This window comes from Canis lupus, chromosome 28, assembly GCF_011100685.1.
Source record: "Canis lupus familiaris isolate Mischka breed German Shepherd chromosome 28, alternate assembly UU_Cfam_GSD_1.0, whole genome shotgun sequence".
Lineage (NCBI taxonomy): Eukaryota > Metazoa > Chordata > Mammalia > Carnivora > Canidae > Canis > Canis lupus.
This window is the reverse complement of record NC_049249.1, coordinates 11234501-11252736: the sequence shown is the minus strand read 5'-3', so window position 1 is coordinate 11252736 and position 18236 is coordinate 11234501. Positions and strand designations below refer to the sequence as shown.

General features: G+C 47.4%; 1 protein-coding gene and 1 long non-coding RNA gene across 2 annotated transcripts in view; one reads left to right on the top strand and one right to left on the bottom strand.

Moving 5' to 3' along the window:
* GOLGA7B (golgin A7 family member B) overlaps nucleotides 1-16991 on the bottom strand; it is a 31960-nt gene extending 14969 nt beyond the window's left edge. The window contains exons 1-2 of the mRNA XM_038578463.1: nucleotides 16846-16991; nucleotides 5658-5767 (exon numbers count right to left, since the gene is read on the bottom strand). Coding sequence (XP_038434391.1) covers nucleotides 5658-5767; nucleotides 16846-16879 — 144 coding nt within the window. The 5' untranslated portion in view covers nucleotides 16880-16991. The remainder of the gene's footprint in view (nucleotides 1-5657; nucleotides 5768-16845) is intronic.
* Nucleotides 346-5910, top strand: LOC119866570. The gene is made up of 2 exons (XR_005380477.1): nucleotides 346-520; nucleotides 4847-5910. It is a non-coding gene; the product is annotated as an uncharacterized LOC119866570 (long non-coding RNA).
* Nucleotides 16992-18236: the final 1245 nt, after the last annotated feature.

Here is an 18236-nt window from a genome sequence, read left to right as displayed (position 1 = left end):
GCCCGGGCGCCGGTGGGGTGGTGGGTCCGCGGGCGCCTAGCACTGGCGACCGCCGCTGCGCTGTCCGCGGTGCTGATGCGGGCGCCGAGCCCGGGAGGCGAGGCCGCGCCCGAGGCTCTTCCCCGCCCGCCCGCCCGCCCGCCCGCCGGCTGCCGCCGCTCCTGCAAGCAACAGCCGGGTTTATCTTTGACAGCGGCCGCGGGAGTGGGGGCGGCAGGGGGAGGAGGGGCCAGGCGCCTCCGCGGACCGGGAGGGGGAAGCGCGGCCCCCAGACTCCGGCGCCCGCCCGCCGGAGAGGAGCCCCGCCCGCGGCCAGAGGCCCCGCTCCCGCCCGGCCCGGCCCCGAGGCCCCGCCTCTCCTGCCCGCCCTTCCCCCTGGTAAGAGCGCCGGGAGCTCTGCACTCGCTCCGCGGCCTCCTGAGACTTCCAGACCCAGAGAAGAGGGAGGCGGGACGGTTCTGGGGCGAGACACGCTAGCTGGCGGAAGCTGACCGTCCTCCACGCGGCCGCAGGCCCCCAGGTGCGGCCTCCTTACCTTTCCAGCACCCCTCCCCCAACTCCTCCTCCACCGTGGCCCAGGCTTCCTCTACGGTATTTTTTTCTGTGCTTTCTCCCCGGTTCCTTCTCTGTTCCCCGCTCCCCAGACTTGCATGGGCATTCCCTCCTCTCCTCATCTCTTCTTTTCACTGCTTTGAACCCTGTTAGCTAGAGGAGGATCCTGCAGACCGCAGAGAATCATTTCCTTTCTTTTTTTTTTTTTTTAAAGATTTTATTTATTTATTCATGATAGTCACACAGAGAGAGACAGAGAGGCAGAGACACAGGTAGAGGGAGAAGCAGGCTCCATGCAGGGAGCCTGACGTGGGATTCGATCCCGGGTCTCCAGGATCACGCCCCGGGCCAAAGGCAGGCGCCAAACCGCTGCGCCACCCAGGGATCCCTCATTTCCTTTCTTTAAATACGTGCCTGCATTTCATCCCCCAGAGAAACCCTGGGGGTCCCTTCTTTCAGGGAGCTCCAGAATTTAAGCCAGTCTCTCCACTGCTCTTCCTGACCCTGGCCCTACTCCTACTCTTTCCTCTCTTCCCTGAAATCCCAGCGTTTACATATATATACACCACCACCATCACCCGGAAAACACGAGCAGATGGTGCCAAACTGGTTTACCCAGGATGTCGGGTCTGGCCCTGGTTGCTGCCTTCACAACTTTGACCTCATACCTTCCAACCAAGTGACCTACCTATTTGCTTAATAAACAAAAAGGAAACACCAACACAAGTGCCTTTTTACACACCCATAACACCCCTTGGTCTTTTGGGGAAGCTGAGTCTGTTCCTCTGCAGCTTGCTACTACCTGAGGGGCAACAGCAGCCACCCACACAAAGGGAGAGATGGTCAGCCAGGAGACCTGGAGTCTGGCTCAGGCTCCTCTAGTATATGACCTTGGTCAAAATCTTCACCTTTGAGCTTCTTTCTGTAAAATGACAGTTGGACTTCACTAGACTATTTCTAGGGTCCTTTTTTTTTTCTTCTTAAACCTTTTATTTTGAATTTTCAAGCATACAGAAAGGTTGAAAGAATAGAATAACCATACTCTCCACCTCACTTCAACATTTGTTAACATTTTGACACATTTTCTTGATAGATATAGATTATTAGAAAATAAGTGACAGACACTGAGAAGTTTACCCTTCAGTTTTTCTCCATGCCTCTCCTCAGAATAAGGGAATCCTACCTAACCACAATGTTATCATCACACCCTTACAGATTTCATATTGTCTAATATTCTAAGGTACTTTACTGCCCATAAAACACAATAGCAATGGCCTCTCAGAACTTTTCATTTTTAATACACTCATTGAGCACTTACTATGTACCAAACCATATGCTATGTACTTTATATGTATTGTCTTATATAATTTTCACAATTACCCTTTGAATTAAATGCTATTATTATCCTTTTATTATTTCCACTTTACAAATAAGAAAACTGAGAAAGTTGCCCAAGGTCATGTGGCTTGTGAGAAATGGAGGCAGGATTCAAATACAGTCAGGTTCCAGAGCTTGTGTGGTTGCTCCTCCTAACTGTACTGCCTCCCTTCAGTATCTCATAGACCAGCAGAGCAGTAACCATATCTTCAGCTGCCTATTTCACAAATGGATACACTGAGCCCTAGAGGATAAATGACATGCCAAAGAAGTTAAAGGCAGATGTTTCATTCTGCCTTAGAGTTTGGCCAGTGATTTGGCATCAAGGAGCAAACTGAAAATCTCTGTGAATCCCATGGTGGTCATTAGTATCAAATAGTTGCATAATCTGATGATCTCCACGACACCACTTCTAGTTTCTCACACTTGATTTTGATTATACTAATTAAACTATCTAGAAGGGACACCTGGGTGGCTCAGTGGTTGAGCGTCTGCCTTCGGCTCAGGGCATGATCTGGGAATCTGGGATCAAGTCCCACATCGGGTTCTCTGCAAGAAGCCTACTTCTCCCTCTACCTATGTCTCTGCATCTCTGATGAATAAATAAATAAATATTTTAAAAATATAAAAATAAAAAAATAAACAACTATCTGGAAGCCACTCTATCTGATAACAAAAGACCTAGATGAATCCATTCAACAAATCTATTCATTCAATGTATATTTGTTGAACATTTACTATGTATCAGACACTGTTCTTGGAGCTAGGGCTACAGCAAAAACTACATGCACAAAGACTTAATTTACATATTAATGGGGATAACAATCAATGGCAGATAAACAAATCAGTATAAAATATGTTGAGTTGTGATCATTGCTAGGAAGAAAAGTTAAAGCATGATAAAGAAAAATGAGAGAGGAGGGTTATTTTTTAAGGGATAGTCAGGAAAAGTCTTTTTGATAAGGCAAAATTTGGGCAGAGGCCTGAGGGAAGTGAAAGAACTTATCATGCAGGTAACTAGAGGAAGGGTGGATAGCTTAGAGGACACTCCAAGAGCAGATGGCAGGAGTGGGCTTGGCATGTTTGAAGAATAGCAGGGGGATCAATGTAGCTAGACTGGAGTGGGCAAAGGGAAGAAAGATGGGAGCTGAGATCAGAGGAACCAGGTCTTATAGAACTCGTAGGCCCTGATAAGAACTTTGGACTCTATCCAGAAAGTGAGATCAAAAGCCTTAGAAAGCTTAGAGTAGAGGCATGGCATTATCTAATTGCAGTTTTTAAAGACTACTCTGGATGCTAGGGCTAGGATGGGAGGAGGAGGGAAGGGGGAGGAAGGCAAGGATAGAAGTAGTGATACCAGTTAGGAAGCTGTTAAAGTAGAGTAGGCAAGATATGATGGTGGCTTAGACTAGGGTAGTAGCAATGGAGGTTGTAAGAAGTGGCCAGACTCTGGATATAATTTGAAGGATCTGATGATAGAGTAAGAGTGTGGTATGAAAGTGAGTCAAAGAGGATTCCAAGTTTTGAAGTCTGAGCCACTGGAAGAAAGGAGTTGCCATTTACTGAGAAGGGAAGCATAAGAACTGAGTAGGCCTGAAAGGATGGAGAACACAGAGTTTTCTTCAGTCGATTTAGGTTTGAAATTTGATGTGCATATTAAACATCTAAGAGGAATGAGCACTTGAGTTTCAAGAGGGAGGTAGAGGGTTGGAGATGTAACAACAAGGGCCACCAGTATGTGAAGTGCTTAAAATCATGGGACCAGATGAGAACATCTAGGGAGTGGGTATAACTAGAAAAATTGCCTAAGAACTGATCCTGGGCACTTTGTTACTTACAGGTTGGGAAGAACCAGTGAGGTAAGAGGAGATCCGAGAGAGTGGTGCCGGGAACCAAGCAAGAAACCTGGTAACACAGTCTTACCAGCTGTGCTGAGACCTGCTCATGTGCAGAATAAGATGAGGACTGAGAAATGACCATTAGACTTCACAGCTAGAAGATCATCACTGATGAGCTTGATAAAAGTGGTGAAAGGGATGAGATCCTGATTAAAGTGGGTTTCAGAGGCTGAATGGAGAAGAGGAAGGAGAGCTACTAAGGAGGCATTTTGCTGTAAAAGGGAGTAAAGAGTAGCACAGTGGCCTAAAGGAAAAATGGGAGCAAGGGGGAGGCTCTTTTCGGATGGGAGACATTAGAGCTTGCTTGTTTGCTAATAGGAATCATCTAGTAAAGAGGGAAACACTGATGGCTCAGGAAGGTGAGGGTTAATTGCAGACACAAGCCCTTAAGAGGTTAGCAAAGGATGGGATCCAGAGCAAACATAGTGGGGATGGCTTTAGAGAGGAGCACAATTTTCCACCATGAACAAAGTGGAAGAACAAAGTAAATGGCCATAGATGTGAGTAAGTTAGGAGGCGTTGTTGTACAAAGACCTGAGCTCTACTTCTTGCTCCTCTTCAACCAGCCAGAGACTTCATGCACCATGACCTTTCTTGAAAAGTCCATTCAGGGATCCCTGGGTGGCACAGCGGTTTGGCGCCTGCCTTTGGCCCAGGGCGCGATCCTGGAGATATGGGATCGAATCCCACATCGGGCTCCCGGTGCATGGAGCCTGCTTCTCCCTCTGCCTGTCTCTCTTTCTCTCCCTCTCTCTGTGACTATCATAAATAAATTAAAAAAAAAAAAAAAAAAAGAAAAGTCCATTCAACCATTACATATGGAAAGCTTGCTATGTGCTGAACATAGTGCTGCACTTTTCTTGCGTGGCCCAAAAAGAGTTCTCCCTCCCATGAAATTATAGGACTAGGACTCTATGAAGAACCTTGAACTAGGCCATGATCCCTTTTAATATCTAGTTCCCCTAAATGGAAAGAGACTTTAATAGCCTCAGCCTTTTATCCTTACATTGCCTCCACAGTTGCTACACCAATCTTGACAGACCTCAAGGCTTAGAGACCATGGAGAGAGATCCACATTTGGAGTGGGGAGTTTCATACTGGCTGACTCAAAGTCGATGGGATGCTACAGGATGGGATGTTCCCACACTCCAGTCATCTAGACTTTAACTCTTGAAGCAGAAGAAGACGTTGAGATTTAATCTGACTAATCATTATTACCCAGCTGCCTTGGGACAAGCCAGTCCTTTGCAGGAGCCAAGCTCTTTGATGTTTTTGTCATAAATTAATAAGTTCACCCACAAAATAACATCAAAGAAGATCTACTAACTAATTCATTGTTATCATCCTCCTGTCTGCGGCTATCTTGGAAAGTCCCCAAAAAAAGGACCACAGCCAGAAAAAGAAACCAAGATTTGGAAATTATGATCTCTGGAAAGAGATGAGAGAGAAATTAATTCCTGCAGACTGCAGAGGAGACAGGGAAAGAGCAAATCTCAGAGAAATGAAAAAGCTGGGGAGACGGATTTTCAACATGTGGGTCTGTAAGGAAAATGAATGCATGAAAGCTTGAGGGGGAAACTGTGGTCTGGAAAGTCTTTAATGGTGTGATCTCAGAGCACATTGTGGGGACTACAAGGAAGTATGTGGTAGGAAACAGTGCCCCAGGAGTCAGATGACGTGGATTTCAGCCTCTGGCTCTATTTACTATGTGACCATCAGCAAATCGCAATATTTCTGAACTTCAGTTTTCTGATCAGTAAAATGGTGGCAATAATGCTCCCTCGCCTGATAGGATTCCTCCAAGTATAGGCGGTTTTCTCTAGATGTTACCTGACTCTTCCAAATTTCGTATTTCAAGAGGAAAACAGGAAAAGATTTATGGAGATGCCTTGCTGGAGATCTTCCCACAGCAACATTTCTTCTAGGCCAAGCAAGATTTCCTAAAACAGAGAACAGCAATTGTGCTTCATTTAACTCGGTGAGCAGCTACTGAATACCCTACACCAGGCTGAAAAAAAAAAAAAAAAAAAACCACAGGGTATTTCTAATCCCTCAAGGACACCAAAATGTTAAGTGGTGACTATGGTAAATGCTAAGGTGTAGAGAGCTTCCTCAGAGTTGGGGTCCAGGAAAAGTTTTACAACTACACAACATTTGAGCTTGGATTTCAAGAGTTGGTGTCATATCTCCAGAGGACGGATGAAAGGACATGGTGTGCAAAGGCAGGAAGGCATGACAGTGCCTGGGAACACAGAACGTCTGGAACCTCAAAACTCAGTAAAGCAGCTACAGGGATGACTGCAAAGGCCCCAGAAACATGAATGGAGGGGACTCACCCTAAAAATAGTACCAGAGCAGGAAAACGGTGACACATGTCTAGAAGCGCAGTCACTAGGAGGTGACTAAGCTAATAGGGAGTTGCCTCCCTTCTTTGACTTCATTCATAGTCTGCCTCCACTTCTCTCTCCTTTCTCCCTCTGCCTCCCTCTCCCTCCCTCTCCCTCCCCTTCTCTCTCTCTCCCCCTTGGAGGAGGTGGAGTGGGAAGCAAGTGTCTATAGGAATTCACAGCTACCACAGGAGAAACTGCAGATTCTAGGACTATTAGCCAAAACCCTCACCTGCTGTTATAACAGCCACTGTGCTGGGGGTTGGGCAGAATAATCAAAAGACCCCTGTTCTCCCAGGGCCTCCAGGGGCCCTCTGAAATAGTAATCATCCAGTGACTGACTGACTGACTGCAGGTGTCACTACCATGCCAAGCAAACCAGCAATAAACTCACCAATCACGGCAAACTATGGCCAGCTGGGGGTAAACACAAAGCTTCTAAGTGATGACAATTCTCTGAGGAAGTAAACAGGCATGAGCGTAAAGGGTAACAGGTGCTCATAAAGCATCACTAATTATGAGAACCAAAAGAGATCATAAAGTTCAAGCCAATTTCAACTGCAGAACCCTTTGTTCAAACAAACTCTTGCATAAAAGTCAGAGATATAAAACAAATAAAAGAAAGGGAGGCACAGCTTACCTACTCTATGTCCCCATCACTCTCTATATCAGCCCCCAAGACAGCCCTGTAGACACTCCCTGCCCAGGGCTCAGTAGAATAGGGTTTCTTAATCATCAAGGTAACACAGGCCTATGGTTTTAAAAATTAAAAAAAAAAAAATTCAACCATACCAAAAGATTTATAATAAAGGGCAGGAGTCCCCTGCCTACTCTTATGCCTTCCTACCCTCCATTGTTTTTCCCCTAGAAGAAATGACTTTTCACTCTTTTAGCTGTTTCTCCTTTAAATTCTTCCAATAGTTTCCTTTACATTGCTAATTATATACCTGTACTTCTATATCTTGATTTATTAACGTTGGAAACCTGTCCTGTTTTTCATACTGACAGAAGAGAACTTAGCTCACACTGCCACCCTCACCTCCCAATATAGTTACAGCACTATTTGAACTTAATTTTTATTTTTATCAAAGTAACACGTGCAATTAGTTTAAAATTCCAACCAGCAACAAGGACTCCTAGCAAAATGAATAAACAAAAACAAGAAAACAGAAGCTGGGTCCTATCCCTTCCTTCTTCTTGCCCCCTATCCTCCTTCCTACCAAGGTAGGTTGGCTCATGGGATTAGAGAACGTCTCTGGTTCTCTTCCTTTTCTTTCTTCTATAGCATTCACCACCTTTTCTAGCAAACAATATAACTTATTACGTCTGTTTGTCTTGCCTGCTAAATTATAAGCTTTATTATGTTCTTTGTTATGCTCACTGATGTATCCCAAATGCCTAGAATAATGTCTGACTCAATAAATATTTGTTGAATTAATTAAAGCAAAATTCTCTGGAAAAGGGAGAGAAAGAAATTGGCCTTTTTTGAGATACAACCAGTCATTTTACAACTGATTCATTCTATGGGAAGGAATGGATATCAATGAAAATTTTAATTTATAGATGATATAGAATTCTTCTGGATGGTGTAAGGGGGTGCTACAATAAATAAAGACCTCAGTTCAGACCCACTTACTGGTTTTGCATGTTTGGACAAGTCCATCCAATCACCTCGGAAAGAAAGTAGCTATTTGCTTAGGTTGGTAGAGGCTAGGTGGGAAATGAGTGTTGAGAAGTGACCTCTGCCAACCCCACTCTCACAAGGACATGTGCTGTGCAAGGAGCAGAGATGCTTTCTTCAAGGGTGACAGCCACCATGGGTCTCAGAGCCAGAGGCCATGGAGCCAAAGGCTGAGCCCTGGACACTGCCAAGAAGAAGAGAATGAAGCCCTGAACCCAAACACCCCACACTGTGAGTCCTGCCTTCCAGAATCATCTCAAAGCCCATCAGTCCCAAGAAGACTTTGCTGAACCACCTCATTTCCAACATGGGGCCTTATAGCTACCTCTCCATGGCTTTCATCTTACCATGCTTTGCCTGGTAAACCCCTAGAGAGTTTTTGGAATTCCTGACCACTGGCCAGGTCACAAGGCAGGTTCCACTGATTAGAATGTTTCCATGGTCTTCAGAGTTCTGCCAGCCACTCCACCATTCCCTGCCTCTGTGTCATCTACTCCTCCTTCTGGGCCCCTTGATATTTCCCTGTATCCAAAACTTCCTTAGCTGAAAAAGTATCATCATCTCTTCATTAAGGCCACAAAAGCCTAGGCTCCTATTTTCCCTGGGCCAGCCCATATGTCCCCTGCCCATCCCTCCCAGCCCCTTCTAGGCATTTCTCTCCCTCACGCCCTCCATGCCAGCCATAGCCATAATGGACTTCTAGTTTTCAGTCCCTCATAGGTACTACATTCTGTGTCCCTTATGAGCCTTCATATATGTTCCACAAGTAACATTCTTTCCCTCTTCTTCACCTGGATAAATCTTTCTGGGTCCCAACTTAAAATTCACTACCTTGGGTAGTATAGTTTTTATTTTCTTTTTCCATACATTTTGTTTGTTCTTGTACATTTATTAAAATGTTATTCTTTATTGAATCTGATAATAAAAAATTGAGAACTGTAAAGTATAAAATTCAATAAAATAAAAAATAAAATTGACTCCCTTGGGGAAGTCCTCCCTGGCACTTTAGCCATGGTTAGGTGCCCCTATTATGAGCACCCTATACTTCCCCTACAAAACAAATCATACATTCTAAAATTCATTTGTCTTTCCTATTAGACCATAAGCCCCTTGAGGGCAGAAACTTTGTCTCCTCAGCTGCATTCTCAGTGCTCAGCATAGTACCTGGGATGTAACAGATGCTTAATCAATACTTGTACAGGAAGGTAGGTTGATTTATAGGACAGAGGATGTCTCCATTCAGTTTTCCAACACTGAGCCTCAGGCAGGGAGAGGCATGGTTTAAATTGTAAAGGACTTCATAGTCTCGTTTGGGAAACCCAGCTTAAATACCATGACACGGACACAGTGAGCAGATGACAGATGCCTCAGTGACCTACAGAGGCAATGAGTGTCATGGGAAAGCTGAAGTGGGAGAGATCCCAGGAGTCTGGTGACTAGATCCCGCTCCTGGCCCAAAAAACCAGACGTGGATTCTGAAAGATGAGGTGTTTCTTACCTAGAGGGTAAGAACAGACAGATTTGGACAAATGGGCAACTGGAAGTGAAGAAAAGGGAGGTGTATGTGAAACAGCAGACCATATTGGCTGATTGGAACTGCTCTAGACAAACAAGGCTGGAGCCAGATAACACAGAGCCATTAAAGTGAGGCAATGGGGAGCCTACAAGGGGGCCCAAAGAGTGGAAGCATAAGGAAAGCAACGTACTGGAACAGGTCATCTCAGGAACGGGAGCATCTCAGAGAGGGAATGGAGGAGAGGGGCTGAAGCAGGAAGGAAGCTATTGTGCTAGACAGAGGGGAGAAGATGGGTCACTGCCTAGGAATGAGGGCAAAAGGACAGATTCAGGAAACATTTTAAATGGAGTCGCCATAGGCCACTGCTTCTGACTGAGTACGTGAGATGAAAGGAGGTGGGGAGGTAGACAAAGAGAACGCAGGACTGTCCATCCATTGCCACAGCTGGGAGACGCCATGGTCAGGAATGACAAAAGCAGATTAGGAAACTCTACACCTGTCAGATGTAAAGAATAGAAGCTTCTGTGATTTTTTAGGAATAAGTACAAGACTGTGGGTTAAGACTTGAAGGGGATCTCTCTATAAAAGTCACAGTTGATGCCATAATGCATCACTTGACCTTGGAAGAAGGATAAAGAAAAACCATGAGAAAGAGACTGTCTTGGGCAAGATGATGCAATTGAGGCACACCGGGTAGCTCAGTTGGTTAAGCATCTGCTCAGATCATGATCTTCGGGTCCTGGGATCAATCCCCACATCAAGTACCCTGCTCAGTGGAGAGCCTGCTTCTCCTTCTCCCTCTGTCTCACCCCCTACTCATGCTGTCTCTCTCTTGCTCTATCTCAAATAAATAAAGTCTTAAAAAAAAAAAAAAGATGATGTAATTAAGTCAAAGATACGTCAATTTAAATCCCAGCTGTGTCATTTACTAACTGGATGACCTTGGTCAAGTTCATCAACCCCACAGAGCCTCGGTTCCCCATCTGTATGGTGGGAATATAAATGCTATCACAAGATGTTTGTAAGCAGTGAACAAAATGACCTCTAGAAATAGACAAGTCCAGCTCCCAGACTGAAAAGGTGTTCAGCAAAAGTAGATCATGGTGGGAAGGAATCAGTGTGAGAAGAAAAGAGTGTCAGATTAAGACCCAGCACCCTGGAGCATCACAGAAGCCTGAGGAGGCAGAGTCCTCTGGAAGCCTGAATGAACAATGTCAGGTATTATAGAAAGTTCAAGAGGAACTGGATTGACAGGAATTACATTACTGATTCTTCTGAAAATGTGATTTTGAGGAGTACAAAAAGAACTAAAGAACAGAAAATCAGAAAAAAGCAAGGGAAAGAAATCCACACAAAGTCACCTCTATCACTCGGGATGTTTGGGTTGCAAAAGATTATCCCACAAACATGGTTTGGGCACTAAAGACATTTAATTAAACAAGAAGTCTGGAGGACAGCAGCTTCAATGCCACCTGCTTAGAATCGCCCTCTCCAGGCAGCCCCTCTTACTCTTTGTCCCTGGACTCTGTCCTTGGCCTCCTTGTATTTCATGTGTTCACCTTCATCTGTTGCTGGTATGTTTGTTGCCCCTTTCAAGCACTAGAACTAGAACATAAGCTCCTTGGGGGCAGGGATGATATGCCTCTTGTTTACCATAGTATTACACTTCCTAGCTCTAGGTCTGGCAAGCAGCAGGTGCTTAATGTTTGCTGAAGGAATAAAAAGGTGGACCAGGGTGGGGAAAGGAGGCTGAGAGGGTAAACGTGGAGGCAGATCCAAACTCACATCCCTGCACTGAGAGGGCACCATCCACCCCTCTGTGCCCAGGAGGATGTTTGGTAAGCCCCCTCTGCCTTCAGACTAGTATGCAGGCAGCCCTGGGTATCTGGGAAGGGAGGAGTGAAGGCTTTCCAGATGCCCCTGTGATTGGCAGCCTGGACACAACTCTGCCCAGTGAGGACCCCATCCCTCTTCTTTCTGCTCCTAAGGGGATCTTTCCTGACAGCCGAACTAAGTTCTTGGCAACCACCAGTCCAGAAAGATACCCTGAAATTGGAAGATGTTCAGAGATGAACTGTCTGAAATGATGCAGGAACAGGGGAAATGGAATGATTATAACAGACAAAAAGACCCACCTCTGGGCTTTGCCAAGTTGAGCAGAATAGAATAATTGCATGCAAGACTCCAAGGGTGTGAAGCCCTTACTGGAGAGGGAGGAGAAACACAGAAGATGACACAAGAGGGTGTAATTATGTGAAATGGAATCTGATGGGAATTTTAGGCTTAGTGGCAGGAACTATTCCCTCCTAGTGAAAGCTCTGAGGTTGGGCAGCAGTTTCCTAACAGAAAGAGTGGGACGCCACCCCAGAGGCATTTAAGCTCATCTTAAGCCAAGCCTGGGAGACTCTACAAGTATAGTGGTCTCATTCTAGAAGGAAGAGGTAATCTGATGGCAGTGTAGTGTAATGGCACTTGTACAGGCTCCGTGGTCAGAGAGAACTGGCTTCCAGTATCAGCGTCTGACTGGTAGGGTGCCGTGCTGACAGCACTGGATGAACAGTTAGGAAGCCTGCATTTGAATCCCAGACTACTGTCTTACTACCTGTGTGACACTCAACAGGTCATTGTCCCTCTCTGGACTTCAAGTTCTCCATCATCTTAAAGAGAAAGGTGGGCCTCATGACCCTAAGAGCTTTCCCAGGCTGGACACCATGCTATTTGCAAATTTTCCAGCCTTACAGCTGCTCATAAATGTCTAGATTTCTTTCCCTCATTAGGGTCATTTTATACACAAGACAGCAGGAAATTGGAACACTTCCAAAGCCTCTGAAATTGAAGCTGCTGAATAGCAAAAGTTCTGGCCAACACAATGGGCAGGGATTCGGTCATAGGCCCCAGGGTGGCCCACCTACCTCATCAAGGGCCCCATCTTGGAGGAGCAGAAAGGGCCAGCTGGAAGGACCAAGTGGAGATGGTCCCCTCTGCCCCCATGGCCCCAGTCCTGCATAGAGATCCACAGCCAGATAGAAGCTGGGTCCTGAGGAGGAGCCCTCGCCTCATGGACAAGACAGGTTCCAGGGGACCGCTGGCCTCCACCTTGCTTTAAACCCTGGGATGGGGATCCCTGGGTGGCGCAGCGGTTTGGTGCCTGCCTTTGGCCCAGGGCGCGATCCTGGAGTCCCGGGATCGAATCCCACGTCGGGCTCCTGGTGCATGGAGCCTGCTTCTCCCTCTGCCTGTGTCTCTGCCTCTCTCTCTCTCTCTCTCTGTGACTATCATAAAAAATAAAAAAGAAAGAAAGAAAGAAAGAAAGAAAGAAAGAAAGAAAGAAAGAAAGAAAGAAAGAAAGAAAGAAAGAAAGAAAGAAAGAAAACCCTGGGATGGCTGGGTCCCACCTGTGGCTCAGCACTCAGCAGGTAGAGGACAGACCCAACACCCTGCCACAGCACTAGCATCCCATTCACTGGCCCTCGTCTGCGTATGACCCTGAGGTAAGGGCCTCATTTAGAGTCTTTCACTTAATCCTCACAGCCCCCCAAGGAGAAAGGTGATACCTTTGCTATGCCATTTTTCAGATAGGCAAGCAACTTGCCCAAGGTGACACAGTTAAGTCGTAAAGTCTGTCCAATTCCCATCTGTCTTAAACCAGATCTCGTCCTCTTTCCAGTAAGTCTCCACTTCCCTGGCATGACTTCAGAGACTAAAGGTCAGTGTATTCCAGAATCCCACCCATGGCAGCCTGCAGTTCCATTAGCCACACATCCAAATTAAAGTGTTCTATCTCTGAAGCCCAGAGGGGACACGACAAACAGGAAATGTATCAGATTGTCAGCCATTCCAACTGGCCATAAGCAAATAGGACATGGAGGCAGCAAGTTTGGGTAGAGGCTGGGACCAGGGCTATTGAGAAGGAAGGGGATCTCAGAGATACTCAAGGAGACACTCCTACAGGAGGAGGAGTCTGGCCCAGCGGAATGACAGAGTGACCCAAGTGACTGTGGTACTTTTCTCCCACGCTTAGACTCAACCCAGTGATCTAAAGAGTGAGGATGCATAAGGCTAAGGAAACTTTGGAAAGACCTCAGGCTGGGGTTCCAGCTGCATGAAGAGGGCTGCAGGGCAGCCCCGGTGGTGCAGGAGTTTGGCGCCGCCTGCGGCCTGGAGTGTGATCCTGGAGACCCGGGATCAAGTCCCACATCGGGCTTCCTGCATGGAGCCTGCTTCTCCCTCTGCCTGTGTCTCTGCCTCTCTCTTCGCTCTCTCTGAATGAATGAATAAATAAATCTAAAAAAAAAAAAAAGAAGAAGAAGAGGGCTGCAGCTGGGGCCCTGCCCCCCGGATCCAAATCAGGACACACAGGCTCTGGAGCTCCCAGGCACTGGTTTGCTTTGGGATCTAGGGAGCTGCCTCCGGAAAAAGATGGGACACAGGCTGCCAACCATCCACCCCACGCCTCCACCCTTGAGTTTACTGAGTTTTCTGGCAGGGAGGGAGCCCCTCAGCAAGTGGAGGGGAACATGTTTTGAAATAAGTGGGCAGGCCTTCAGAGAGGGTTGCAGTGGTTGGCTAGAAGCCTGCAGCTCCTGGGCTTCAGTTGGAGAGACAGGAGGGACTGAAGAAATGCCTTTCGAAGAAGCAAGGTGAGCTCAGAGCCCCTGGTTGTAGGGCCACTCCTATTAGGGAAGGCCAGCCCCTCCTGCCCTCTGTGCTCCAAGACAATAATATAAGAAATAGCAACATGTATCACTGAATGCCAATTCTGAGCTAGATGCTAGGGATACAGCAGAGCACAAAACGGACAAGAAGCCCTGCCCTTGTGGGGCTTATGTTCTATTGGGAGTGATGAGCAATACATGATACAAATATATAGTATGTTGGAAGGTGATAGGTAATAGAGAAGGGATATAAAGGAGGGGAGGAAGAGAGGGGGTGCTGATGTGAGGGAGGGGAGGCAGCTGGCAATTTTAGATAGTTTGGCCAAAGACCTCACTAAGGAGAGGACATTTGAGTAAAGATGTGAAGGAGCTAGGAAGTAAGCCATGTGGATTCCTGAAGAGGAGCAGCTTGGTAAACAGAAAAAGCGAGTACAAAGGCCTTGAGGTGGGAGTAGCCTGGCGTGTTCAAGGCATGGCAAAGAGGTCAGTGTGACCAGAGAGCAGTGACAGAAGGGAGGCCGTTATCAGACTGGCGGGAAGAGGTTAGAGGAAGGTCAGGCCTTGTAGGGTCTGGAAGACTATTACAATGACTGTAGCTTCCAGAAGCCCCTAAGGCTTGTGAGCAAAGGACAGACATAATCTACACCGTGTTTTCACTGGATCACTCTTGCTGCAGTGTTAAGAAGAGACAAAAGTGGAACTGGAAAGCCTGGTCATTATTATTATCATTACCATCGCCATTAACGCCACCAACAACTACAAGAGCAATACCAATTATTCAACCCGTGTCAGGTCCAGTGCCCCCCATTTTATTTTCATTAGCTAGTTTAAACCTCATGGCAACGCCGTACAGAGAGAGGCCCTTATTTTTCCCAACTTACAACTAAGGAAACAGAGACTCAGCCAAAGTCAGAGAGTCACACAAACATGCCCCCTCCCCAATCTGGCTCCGCTCTCCTGTATAGCCCTGTCTCTCACACCCCAACTTTTTCCCCACCCCCACCCACCACCCCACATAACTACCCCAATTTCCCCAACTCTACAGCCTCCAGACCTCTGAGCTTTCTTCACGTGCTGTTCCACTGTCTAGAATGCTCTTCTCCCACTCCTAAATGCCACGTAAACTCCAACTCATCCTTTGAGAGACAACTCGAGCTCTGCTTCTTTGAGGGGCCTTCCCAGGTTGCTTCCAGTGTGGTGGCTCACATCCTCCTGGAAATACCAAGCATTGCAACAATTCTGCAGCTAGCCTCCTGAACACCACACAAGCTCAAGGCCAGCACCAGCGCTTCTCCACCTCCATTTCCCCAGCAGTTTTGCAACCAGGTTCAAATCCTACAGACACTGTATTGGGTCATCCTAGGATATTTCCAGTTTCTCCAGTGCTATTTTATTCTAAAACATATTTCCTTCATACATGTTCATTTAAGTGCACATTTAAGTGTCCCAGCGCTGACCTGGGACAGATATGTGTGAGCCCTTGGGCTGACAGATACCACCATACTTTTGGAGAAGGATGCTTACAACAGAAGGGGAGGTACACAATGTAGAGGAAGCCCTCTATGCTTTAGAATCAGCCAACCCCAAGTTCAAATCCTGCTGCCTCTTACCAGCCTTATGGCTCCGAGAACATTATATAGCCCAGGTCTTGCTTCATCATCTGTAAACTGGGGCAGATGATGTCCTCTCGAAAGGGTCGCATGAGAGCTGGAAATAGTGCACATACCAGGCCTGGCCCTTGGCGTGCCCTTGGAGATGGCATGAATGCCTCTTGTCCACCCCCATTCCTAACCCAGGCCTGTCTTTAGAAGTGTCTTGCACATTAACACTTGGCCAGCGTGCTCTTGGCCTCATACCCCTTAGGGACTTCTGCAATCATTAACTGGAATCCCCCTGCTGGCCAGAGGCCTAGCTCTGAGGCAATGCCTGTAGCTTCCTGGAAGCTCACCTGGCCCTGGCCTCTCACTCTGGAGCCCCTGCCACATGTGGCCCCCTGGCCCATCCTCACTGCCTGAGTATGTCTGCATGCTCGTTCCTTTCCTCCCCACCAACTGTTTGGCCCCATTGCAGCAAACCTTGCTGCTTGACTGGCCAAGCAGCCACTTCCATGCTCCCAGCAGATACTGGGAAGTTAAAAGGGGCAGGGCTCCTTTGGGAAATAAGGAGAAAAGACTACACCGCAACAGAACGTGTCAGAACAATGTTTTGGGGTTTTTGTTTTTGTTTTTGTTTTTGTTTTTATAATACTGTTCTACCTCTGGCTTCTTTTTTTTTTTTTTTTTTAAGATTTTATTTATCTATTCATGAGACACACACACACAGAGGCAGAGACATAGGCAGAGGGAGAAGCAGGCTCCATGCAGGGAGCCCGACGTGGGACTCTCTGCTGGGTCTCCAGGATCAGGCCCTGGGCTGAAGGCGGCGCTAAATCGCTAAGCCACCCGGGCTGCCCCCAGACCAATGCTTGATGCCAGAAGCTAGATGAACGTCGTCCCGGCTGCTTGTCTTTTGAGGCACTGTGACACATCAGGTCAGGGGGGACTGGAAAGTCCAACTCCCTCCCTTTGTAAATGATAGGCTCACACAGGGTAAGGGATTAGCTGGAAGCCACACAGTAAGCAAGGAGCAGAAGGGAGTTGCAGCAGGGCTTCGCACTTGCCTGTGGCCATGGTCTTCCTACTACACCAGCCTCCTGCGCGCCAGGGGCTGAGTCTGAACCAGACTAGCTGACAGAGCACAGTGTTGAAGGCCCTCTGGTTTTGTTTCCCCCAAAACATACCAAGACCTTTCCAGTATGTAATCCCCAAAAGCATGATGCCTGCTAGCCATGTCCTCGCTGGTCTCCAGGGAAGCCATCTGTCCAGGCTCTGGGCAGCTACCAAGCCAACTGATTAAGCTTCACATTCATGGTCTCCTGAGGTGGTTGATCTTCATCTACTGTCAGTGGTTGCAAAGAACTGGAAACCTAAATGGCATGCTGCATTTAGGGTAAAGGAGGCTGGGTTATATTTAGCCCCAGTCTTCTGAGGTCAGTAGCACAGCTGCCGTAGGGCCAGGTAGCTCAGAGACACCTAGCCCCCACCCCCAGGAGTCCCACTCAGCAGGTATTATGAACAAACTCCTCCAGGATCCTGATGCCCTGCCGCATCAGAACTACTGAACTGAATCCCTTCCTCCACATCCTTACATTCATTCAGTGACAGGGAACTCACAACCTCACAAGTCAAAAATGTTCTAGCAGTAAAAGCACAGTATATGCCAAGCTGATATTAGCTTCCCAGGTCCTAGCTGGCCTTCTGTGGTGAAGCAAGTCAACATCTCTTCTTCCTCAGAGACAACAAGCAGGCCCTATCTAAGCATACCTTTCAGATGACTGGCCGGCCTATCAGTCGCTGTACTTGGCCTGAGGGCTCCCAGTGTCCCCCTGGGACAGTGAGAGAGATTCTCTTTGTCCAGCACCCAGGCTCCAGATGTGGGTCACTATTCCTTGCCCTGTCCCCCACTCCCATCTGCTACTTATCCACACTTACAACGTGCCAGACACAGAGTCAAAAATGTAACCACTGGACAGGATCTTAGTACTTGCCTTGTTCGACCCTCTTGTTTATCAATGAGGGTTTCAAGGTAAAGATGGGGAGAATGGCTTGTCCCAGATCATCCAGCCAAGTTAGCCCGTACTGACTCAGTTGGCTCAGCCGGCAATGCCCAATGCACCCTATAGAAAGTGGGGGTGCTGACAACATAGCCAAATGGAGGAGACCTTGGGGCCCCAGAATCACTATAGTGCCAATCGCCAATCTTCCCAGCATCCCTGGCCCTGGCTTCAGACCAGATTTGGGGCTCTGCCCTGACATCTAGAAAGCTCTGGGGCCCTCCGTACCTGCAACCTGCTTACAGAGCACAGGGGTAAGGGGAGGCATGAGAACGGACAGCCCACGTCCCTCCTCCAGGTTATTTATAAAGTGTTTTCGGATGAGTCAGGCACAGAGCTGCCCAGCACCAGCAGACACTGTTCCCTTGGAAATGCTAAAAATTATCCTGGGCTCTGGAATCCCATCCTGACCCTTAATAGCTTCTTGAAGAGAGTTCCAGGCAGGAAGCTGGGACTACAGGAAGCTGGGACCACCACCACCCACAGGTCTGTGGGACTTGCACAGTGCTCCCACTAGT